At 54.6% G+C, this 10,901-nt stretch overlaps 1 protein-coding gene across 1 annotated transcript in view; it reads left to right on the forward strand.

Moving 5' to 3' along the window:
- Positions 1-10,012, forward strand: part of LOC119110085 (platelet glycoprotein V-like) — a 40,744-nt gene extending 30,732 nt beyond the window's left edge. Inside the window, exons 2-4 of the mRNA XM_037233826.1 lie at positions 8,495-8,943; positions 9,035-9,581; positions 9,954-10,012. Coding sequence (XP_037089721.1) covers positions 8,495-8,943; positions 9,035-9,581; positions 9,954-10,012 — 1,055 coding nt within the window. The remainder of the gene's footprint in view (positions 1-8,494; positions 8,944-9,034; positions 9,582-9,953) is intronic.
- The last annotated feature ends 889 nt before the right edge of the window (positions 10,013-10,901 follow it).

Raw genomic sequence — 10,901 nt, forward strand, 5'->3', positions numbered from 1 at the left:
CCCCACGGGAGCCGATCCGGTGGGCGAGAGTGGCGCGGTGATTTGGTGTCTCCTGTTGCGGCTGCACTTTGTCGCGTGACGTCAGAGGCGATGTTGATGGCCTGATTGGCGCCAAGCAGTCGCCTGTTTTAGAGCTGAGCGCTAAAATGCTCAGCTCTCAGAAAGAAAGTGTTATGCGTTTTGGGAGCGGGCCGACAGAGTAAGCGCGCTATTTTCAATCCTACTGAGACACTCGGCTACTCACGAGTGGTTGTGATAGGCTTCCCTCCTCCGAAACCCTCCTTTTGTCCGAAACCAATGGACCGATTTTTCGGATGCAAATTCCTGTCGGATTCAAATTGATGCAAAGTCACGTATTTCACAACTCCAATATATTTGTTTTAGGGACCGGAAAGACGCTCGTGGCGCGTAAGGTTACGTCAGTTTAACATTTTCGTAAATGTGTGTGCTGCGTCACTTAAAAAAACAATATAGAGCCAGCCATTTACGTCTGCACCGGTCCCATACATGGCTAGCTAGGCTGTTCTCAGACAACCAACCGTAGGTCTCTGCAGCTCGTTGCTGGAAAGAGACCGGGTTTGATCACAGACCGAGACCAATGTCTAATGCAACACGTGCGTGGTGAGCGAATTTGAATGTGATATCAAAAGTCGGCACTGCTTTCAAGTTTGCTTAACCCCGTCATGAATTTGATCCAAACCAGCTGAAACATCCAGGTCAAATAAGGTCAAATAGCGCCATTAGGAATCATGTGACGAGTTTCAATTCTATCTGGTAGAAGACGCAAGCAATGCAAATACGTATTCACAACCGGGCAATGCTAACCAATGATGACCTTAAACGGTGTGTTCACATTTACACGTGGTTTTCAACTAAGATAGCCATATGATGATCGTTTTCGGTGCTGTCACAATCCTGCCCTTCCTGGGGTCTAAGCCCCTCTAGTTTCAGAGCTGCACGCCCGCGAAAACGGGAAGAGCATTTCAAGGTCCCCTGGCATTCATGACGTCATAACAACATCATTCAAATCCTGCCATTCCATAAGTTATGTGGCGATCAAGACCAAGAAAAATAGAAGTGGCGAAACGTTCATATCTGGCATTTATGAGCACGATTTTCAGTATAACGGTCGTCAACTGGCTCTCAATCAATGTTTTGAAGATACGATGACGCAATCAAACCGATGACGCATCGAGGAGCATACTTACTAAACAGAATTGTGCTGCCTCGAGCAATCTTTTCCACTTTAAATGTATACAAGAGTTGTATGTGAGCTTGTTTCATCATATCTGAATGCTTGAATATATCTAAATGTGAAGCTTATCCTTTCAGGGTCATACCATCCATCAACCCGCGTTTGGATTGTGTGGTGAACTAGGTGAGTCTCCAGGAAGCACACGACGCCAAGAAAGTTTTCGATTCAACACCACGATAGGTCCATGGGTGAAAATTCGGGTTGCTTCGGTTAGATGACCTGACCTTTTAGGTCACGTGTTGCCACACTTAGCGGGTCATGATTATGTAATTTTTGTGATCTATTATATGAACAAATCTAAAACATCAGTATGTTATGGATGGAATTTGGAGAGTGAAAAGACGTCTTCCGCGCTGTATTTCGTTGCCACCCTATTAAGTTGTCGGAAGACCGATGCATTATGGATCAACCCCTGGTTATCTAGCATGTGGTCATGGTGATGGACTTGCCTTCTGTGCAGCTGACACAGTGTGTTTGGACGCATCAATCCAAGGAATCGTCGCATATCAAGCTACGCCAAGCAGACGAAAACAAGCCCAAAAAGAGTTCGGTACCCGTCAGAACACTACCCGTGTGTATGATATAAGCGAGCGTGACCTGATCCACCACATTCAGAAAGCATAGGTCTGGTGCTGCTTTATGGGTACTGAAAGTGTCATGTCGTGGTTGAAAATCACCCCGAAACCATGTATTGCGAAGACAAAGGGCGGGAAGGGAGTGGGTTAAAAAGTAGTCCTGTAACTCGCTTGGAATGGACAGAAATGACGTGGGTTAAAAAGCAAACACAAGGCGTTACTCAGATCACGCATAGTAAGGGAAATCGCATGCAAAAACACAGCGTCCATCAAATTATGGCTTCATCGCTAACGTTTGCATCTATGCGTGAACTAATCGCTATTGTTTGTGACAAAGCTAGAAACGTTTTAAGTAAATCAAATTTGGCCTCACAATTGACGGACAAATGCTCATGCTTGCTGCAGCGTTGGATTAAAGCCCAGACACCTTTCTTTGGTTCGAAACCCATGCATGGTGATCAAGTTAAAACCGGTTTTAAACAGACGCTGCACCTCGGGCACGTGCATACAGAAGTATTTCACACGACCAACGCTCAACTTCTGGCCAGATATGCTGATGCCGCGTCATGGCGGCTGTGGCTGCCTTGGTTTGCAGCACTTTTAGCCCATGTTGCGGCAATCGCATTTTGCCCTCGTCACGATATGCCAATTGACCCAAACCTAGCTGTTAACACGCGCCGCGCGCTGACCCTGGACTGCGCCTGATTGATTACTTGCCACTGTTTCGTGACCGTTACATGCTACGTGGTGGTTGTGGAACATAACAGACAAAGCTTTGAACAATTTGGAAAAGGATTTTGAAAAGTTAATTAGTGTAAACTGGCTGCAGGCGAGTGGAATTCAGCAGGGAGAAGATAGGAATCCGTCTTAATTTGCGTGTCATTCGACAACAATTGTTCTCACTGATGTCGTGTTCGTGATGGAGACCGGCTGGAAACGGAGCGTGCACGGGCAACATTTGTCACCTACGAAAAGCTCTTCATAATTCCGTCAGGACATAGTTCTGCCACAGAGCTCTCGCTGCTGCTGCTCTTGCATATTCCCTTTGATGGATTTTTATGCGGTGGCTCGCTATGACTTATAGACATTAGTCATGAGAGCTGGAAAGCCGCAGTTTTGGCATTCCTGCTTTGCAGTTATTAGGCCTATGTCTAGAGTGCAGCGGATGTTTGTTTGACTATGGTGGCTGCGTGCCGTCCGCCTGAATGGCTGGCTTTGGTCGTGAATGATGGGCCCATGCACGTGACAGCTGAACCCTCGAGTGGGGTGTGTGGGTCCTCAAAAGCACTGTTTGAAAATGGTAGTGAGCCTTTTCTCGACAGGTTGCACACACTTTCGCGTGTAATTAGCCTTAAGCATGTGAATTGGCAGCGTTTTAAGCATAGCGCGCGTGTTTGTCATGGCTGTGCGCCCACGGAAGTCGGTGCGAGCTTCAAACTGGGCACGCATGTTTGTATTCTGCCTGGGGCAGGCCCGCATTCAGTGTTGAACGACACGCATGAAAGTCATCACATGTGCGTGTGGAGTGGGCCCGTGTTTTCATTACTTCCCCAATCTTCTCTGATATTTGAGGGATTTACGAACTCTCTATTCAAGCTCCAATTTCACTCGATATTACGAGGGACGACAGAGCGTGTGGAAGAGGTTGTAGCGCAACCGTCCAAAGTTGTGTCCTTGACATTTCAACTGGTTTCTTTGCATTCTCAGATATCAAGAACGAATCGTTGTCTCAAAGTAATGCCAGTTTCTAATAATCAATAACATAAAGTTACAAATTTGTTGTGAACCTCATCCGCCTGGATCAGTGGTTTCAGTCCAATCGTTATCATGTTTCGTTAACGGGATCGCTTTTGAGGCGCCTTTTTCCCTGCACAACACCGATGACAATGATTGACGCAATTCTTTTTATAACCTTTTTCAGCCATAACATGGCGTGGCGTGGGGAAATGGAAAAAAATTATATTCTTAATGTGATATTTTTGAGAAGCATGACGCTTTTACGATGCAACTGTGATACGTGATTTAAGGGAGGTAATTACTGGTGTAAATTTTTCTTTTCTTTTCCCGTACAGGGTCTTCAGGAGCTCTGTTATGCTCATGGTATCCCAACTCCCTTCCTAACCCTTACCTTGTCATGCCAAAAACGCATCTCTTGTCGACCAGAGTCTTGAACAAAATATCAGGCGTGCCTTTGACCATTGGTAAACGGCCAGATCTTACACTGAATTGAAAGTCGACTATTGTTATTACAATGAGCGGGTGTCAAAAGTCATGTCTGCGTCGTCTGTGGATCGCTTGTCTATGCTTGATTGAAGAGGAGCAAAGTTTTAGGAAAAGACGCCAAACAGTCCCATATTCAGGACCGATTGTTGGGCTAAATTGGTGCTCTTATGATCGAGTCCAACTTAGTCGCCCCTTCCGAAATGGAAAAATGGTTTAAATTATTCAAACGACCTTATATTTTCTAACAAGTAAACCGCTTTGGATTGCAAAATCTATGATAATACGAAATCCAATTTGCATCCTGATGTCCAATTAAGGCTCATTGCAAGTCCATGCCCAATCGATCAACAACACTCCAATGCGGACTTCGGAACCCCGCAGTCTGATCCCCCCCCCCCCCATCCCTGTCATTTTCTACACCAAAACCGCACATTGGCGTGCGGGATCATAGCTCATCCGAAACGGCGGAGCAGAGGTCGTAGTTCGCATGCTGCGGGTAGGGCTTGCGCATGTCACGCAACGTTTGAGCTGACCTGAGACCGACCGCTGGGATGCGGCCGCTGCAGAAGCCATTTAGCGGTGAAAGCATCGCTGTTGCGTGCGGAGGAGGAGCCAATATACTTTGGCCCGGGAATGCTAACCCAGCTACTGCAGAGTATCCAAAATCCGGCTGTGAAGTAGATAGATGGATTTTTCGGGCACGTCTGTTTTTTTAAAAGCAGTTTCCGGTTTGTGTGGCTGATGATGCTGAGCTGTGACCTTGCCGTTTTCAGAGGATGGAAGCGATAGATGAACTATACAGAACTCCTTTTCCTGGTAGGTCGTAAAATAACTTTATGATAATCTCGTGTCATAAAGCCGCAGCAGGCTCGACCACTGAATCCAATCTTCTGGGTCCGAGCAACACAGCATACCTGCAGCAACAGAAAAGCGGTCTTTATGAACCTTGGACCCTATGAGCATTGCATATGCTCAAAGGTTCAATGCCTCTTCCGAGCCCGAGATTCCCACTCTTTTTTTCTGTGTCAGGGCTGTGTCAGCGGGCGGGCTCCGGCGGGACCAGACAGAGCCTTCCCTTGTGTCGTTCTACCTTGTGCAAGGCCTCTGTCAGCTGGCGGCTTCTGCCAGGATCACACAGGGCATCCCCTTCTGTCCTTCTCCCATGTGTCAGGGCCTCTGTCAGCGGGTGGCTCCCGGCAGGATCAGACAGGGCCTCCATTCCTCCGTCCCTCTCCCTATGCCAGGGCCCTCTGTCAGCGGGTGGCTCCCGGCGGGGCCAGGCACGGCCTCTGGGCGAGCCGGGCCGGCCGATACCGGGCCGGCCGCTAATGCGGGGCTCGCGTGCCGGCGGGGCGGCTCGGCTGGTCGGCCGTCGACCACCGCACCGCTCCCGCCGCCGAGGCACGAGGCAGCGCCGACCACCGGAGCTCTCGGCCGACCCGCCAACCAGCTGATGATGTCACGGGACCGATGGCACGGACCTGACGTCACAGTGCTAGTGATACAGACATGACGTCACAGGCCTGCTGGGTGTAACGGGATCGATGGCACGGACCTAACGTCATAGTGCTGGTGATAGACATATGACGTCACAGGCCGGCTGGGTGTCACGGAATCGATGGCACAGACCTGACGTCATAGCGCTGGTGATAGAGATATGACGTCACAGGCCGGCCGGGTGTCACGGAATCGATGGCACGGACCTGACGTCACAATGCTGATTATACATATATGACGTCACAGACCTGCCGGGTGTCACAGGATCAATGGCACAGACCTGACGTCACAATGCTGGTGATCCAGATATGACGTCACAGGCCTGCTGGGTGTCACGGGACCGATGGCACGGACCTGACGTCACAGTGCTGGTGATGCAGATATGACGTTACAGACCTGCCGCCACAGGTCTACCGTCACGGATCCGCCCGCTCCGAGCTGCCGCCACAGAATTGTCAACGTACATGTTACATATATGTGCGTAGTCGAAAACGTCATAAAACCATTCATCTGTTCACATAACTTTGTGGTCTCGGGCAAATATTATCCACGATCAAGCCCAGGCCTCTAAACTGCTAAACCACTCCTGGGCACATCTGGGTCGGCTGCTCCGGCGCTCCGATAGTTGGAGACGTAGGCCAACTCACGGGCATTGCGCTGTGCGAAATCCCCACAAACATTGCCTGGCGACAGGGCGCCGGTGCCTGCCTGTCGCCAAACGCTGCGGGGGGCAACATTGGAACGCATTGGAGCGCAAGGGGTGCAGTTGCCGGGTCCGGAGGTAACAAACACTCCTCGTCCGGTCGTGGTGGCCATGCTCGGAATGTTTTCTCTATCCTGAGCTGGACGGACGTAAGCTATTGCGACGGCGCCGTTACATCGGCGTTGCATGAGCTGTTAATATTTAGCGATGTTCCCACAGCACTTGGTTTGCAGATCCAGTAGTTGGCAGTTAGCGGCATGGCGCGCCTGTCGTGTACCGGCGACGCCACGCACAGTTTTACCTGCGACGCCGCCCATTATGAGATCGGGAAGTGTGCACAACTCGTGTAATCGTGCATTATTTACTAGCGCGTGCACGGCTGAAGTTGTTAGCAGCGTAGCCTCTTTCGTTCGGTGTGTCGTTGGACCGGTGAAATACGCAGTAGTTACCACTTACCAGAGCCGGCTCGTATGATTTGTGTAATGCACTTGGGCGTGGACGCGGGAAAGCTGCTGAGGTTAGAGCTCCCAGTCTGGGAAACGGCGCGAAATCAAGCTGGTTCGTCAGGTATCGGGCGCGTTATATGAAAATTGGTGAAAAATTATGAAAATTGAAATGATGTATGAATGTAAAAATGAAATGTGAAAAATATGAAAAATATGTGAAAATATTGCCATAGGACATTGGTCTACAGTCTTGAATATTTTCAGCTCGCTTGTACGCTCCGATAGTCGAAAAGTTGTGGGAGGTTCCCTGCATTAGGAGCCGCCATGCCTGGAATATTGGTGTCTGTCTCCGCTGGCGCTCACGGCTCCCACTGCACTGCCGTCGTGTGTGTTGATAAGGTGCGAGGCGCGGTGTCAACACGGATGGCTTCGAAAGGAGGACACGCTGCATGGACACGGACGCTGCCTGCGGTGTTGCTCTTGAGGTACCGGCTAGCGCTGCGGCATTCTCTGCGTCGCTACTGGGATGGATTTCCATCAGACGCGAATAGGTCACACCATCGCCAGCGGGACATTGACCTCCTTCACCCGGTCTGGTGTTCGGTGACCCGGTGATGAGCACGCCGTCGATGGGTCACGAAGGCTGACTCGCCCGGCACCACTGCCCGGCACCACTGCCCGGCACGCGTCTCACCCCATCAGACCCGTAAAAGGTGCGCTGACCCGGGCCCCTCTTCCCATCTACCCCTGTTAACCTGGCGCATCGCTGGGGCACCGACTCGCGCCTCTCTTCGTTGTGATCCTGAGCTCGCCCCTGTCGCCCTGTACTCGGCTGGGCGGCGGCCGGGCGTGGCCATACACAGACGGCTCCTGGGGATCACAGGCCGATTTACAGGGGTCCAATATGCTCTGATGGCATACTTTATGGCCAAAGCGCACACATAGTTTAATTTGCACGAGATTGACTGGGGTCAAGCCTGCCGACCCCGCTGGTGGTCGCGCTCACGGGAGAAGGCTATGCTCTGTGGGGACCATCGGCCGCGGGCATAATGTATCTGTCCCATCACTTTGGCGGATGACGTGACTACAACCGGATATGTTGAAAGAGGAGGAGTGACATATCATCCCCGTCAGCTCGGTGATGGGGAAGACAGGCAGTCATGACTGTGATCCCACAACGGAGTTGCAGTCATGACATGAAAACAAAGAAATATATCGAGCGGTGCATAGAACGGACGGACCCGAAATGGGCTCCACGCTACGAACGTGTTGGGATAGTTTTGCCTCTGCCAGGCGTTAATGTTGTGATCTACATAGCATTTGATACGACTGACCACCACGTGATGTCCGGTCGCGATCCTGCTGTGAACTGAAAGCCATATCGGGCCTGTGTCACCTGACTTTTAAACAGGGGCGGCGACAAAATGACCTACGACAGACCGCGCACGAACAGAGCTGGCTGCGTAGTACAAGTAGTGTCGGGCTTCGCACCATGGCCCGGGCAAGGTATTGTATACGGCGAGGGCAGGAACCCGTGTTGATTATAACCGGTTAAGCGATCGAGACTAGCCGAGACCACGCCATCGCTCTGTAGGTGACTGAAAGAGGTGTTCAGCAGAACTTCTAAGCTGGCAGATGAGTCGACGGCTGGCCTCCCGCCCGTCCTCGGGGCCGAGGCGGGCGCGTCGGGCGGGGTTCGCTAACGGCTGCCTGCCCGCCTCTGTTGCAGATGAGCGTGCCGCGGGCGTGATGCTGCCGGCCGCCCGCCTGCGCCTGCTGCCGCTGGCGGCGCTAGTGTCGCTGGCGTCGGCCTTCTGTCCACAGCACTGCCGCTGCGACGACGCCCGGCTGGAGGCCAACTGCTCGGGCGCCCAGCTCGACAGCTTCCCGATCGCGCTGAATCCGCGCCTGAAGAGGCTCCTGCTGGCCGGCGGCGGCATCCGCCAGCTACACCGCAACATGATGGTCTCCTCATACAAGCAGCTGGAGGTGCTGGACCTCAGCCGGAATGGTCTGCGGGACTTGCAGCTGGGCAGCTTTGCGCACCAGCACCGGCTGCGCGAGCTGCGGCTGGCTGGCAACCGGCTGTCGCAGCTGGCGCCGCGCGTGCTGGCCGGGCTGCAACAGCTGCGCGAACTGGACCTCAGCGGTAACCAGCTGCAGAGCCTACCAAGCGGCCTGCTGCGCACCGTGCCTCTGCTCGAGGACCTCAACCTGGCTGACAACCAGCTGCATCTGCTACCGGCAGGACAGCCTGGCGGGCGGCGCCGGCCTGCGGCGGCTCAGCCTGGCCGGCAACCGGCTGCGGCAGGCGCCAGCGGCGGCGCTGGCGCAGCTGCCGCAGCTGGCGGTGCTCGATCTCTCCTCCAACCGGCTGGCGCAGCTGGACGGCGGGGATCTGGTGCTGCCTGAACTGACGCACCTCAGCCTTGCTGGGAACCGGCTGGCGCGGCTGGACAGCGCCGCGTTCGCAGACCTCGGCTCCCTGCGTCGCCTCGTGCTCTCCGACGCCGGGCTAGCGCGCCTGGAGGGCGCCACCTTCGCGCCGCTCGCGCAGCTTGAGGAGCTCTACCTGGACGGGAACCGCCTGCGGCGGCTGGGCGGCGAGCCGCTGCGCGTGCTTCCGCGGCTCCGACTGCTCTCCGTGAGCGGGTGTCCGCTGCTGAGCGCGCTCGAGCCGGACGCCTTCGCCGCCGGGCCGGCGCTCCAGGAGCTCCTGATCGAGCGCAACCCGCGCCTGACGGCCGTGCCGGCCGGCGCCTTCCTGCGCCTACCACGTCTGCGTCGGCTCAGCCTGCGCGCCAACGCGCTCGCCTGGCTGCCAGCCGACGCCTGCGCCTGGCCGCGCTTGCAAGCGGGCCTGGGCGACAACCCGTGGTTGTGTGACTGCGCTTTGCGCTGGCTCGCCGAGGCGGCAAACAACGACAGCTGGGGTGGCGCCGCTTGTGCGCACCCGCCGGCGCTGCGTGGTCGACCCGTGTCCGGTCTCTCGGCGGAGGAGCTGGGCTGCGCGCCGCACCGCACAGCCCCGCCCCTGGCGCTGGCCGCGGCGCTGGCTGGGGTTGCTGGTGGCGCTGGCGCTGACGGCCGGCGCGCTGCTCGCCTGCCGCCGCCGGCGCCGGCTCCGCAAGCGGCTCCAGGTGTTCGGCTGGCGGGGCCGGCCGGCCGCGTCCGACAAGGCGCCGCCGCCGCCGCCGGCCGCCACATACTACTATCGGGACGCACAGGGGCTGGACGGTGGCGGGGACTGTCAGGCTGGTGCCCGTCACAGAACTGTGACCGCCGCATGGAGCGGACCTGGGGCGAGACGTGAGCGATTCCAACCTGAGCTGGCGGACCGCAATAGACCTGGTCCTCCGGGGGGCTGCAATGGATCTGGTCCTGCGGGAGATCGCAGTGGACCTGGTCCTCCGGGAGGCCGCAGTGGATCTGGTCCTCTGGAAGACCGCAGTGGATCTGATCGTCTGAGGGGACGACGGTGGACCTGGTTCTCTGAGGGGCTGTAAAGGACCTGGTTGTCAGGAGAATCGCAGCAGACCTCGGGAGAGACCGGAACGGGTCCCGGGCCGACCCGCGCTGTGAAGTGCACCAAAGTGGGAAGCGGAGGGGAACACGGTAGGCCGCTAGTCTGGCGGGAGTGAGGTGATCGTGCCGCGCGATTGTGGCAGGGGCCCGTCTGTGATCGACCGAAAACGCTGCCGTTGCGTTCAGCATATCATAGATACTGGAGTGTTCCGGTTGTGGACTGATTGCCTCGGATTGACTGAGCTGTTGAAGCGACGCTGGGCGTGGATGCAGTTGGAAAGATGCGATGCAAGTGTCGTGTGGTTGATGCTTCCTTGGTCTGTAAAGCCATGCTCATGCATTGGCATTTCGGTATTTGCGGTTATTCGCGTGCATTGTGAGAACCGTGGCGGCCAGTATCGCGTAAGTGCTCATGCCCAGGTGTACTTTTCACTTCATCTTGTCATAGAACGATGTTATCCCAGATGACGTCGGTTAGAACACATCAGCTAACGCTGTGTTTTCTATGTTTTGACTGATTGGACATGTCACCTCAAGTTGTGATATGTCACGGAAGCCGGCAGCAGTTGGTCGGAAAATGGTCTTGGATGTGGTCGGAAAATTCGTAGGATGTATCTTTGGAATCATCAGTTTTTTAAGGTACCGTTACTGTTCATCTTTCACTGTACGTGTCATGC

This window comes from Pollicipes pollicipes, unplaced genomic scaffold, assembly GCF_011947565.3.
Source record: "Pollicipes pollicipes isolate AB1234 unplaced genomic scaffold, Ppol_2.1 Scaffold_7231;HRSCAF=8579_pilon_pilon_pilon, whole genome shotgun sequence".
NCBI classification, from domain to species: domain Eukaryota; kingdom Metazoa; phylum Arthropoda; class Thecostraca; order Pollicipedomorpha; family Pollicipedidae; genus Pollicipes; species Pollicipes pollicipes.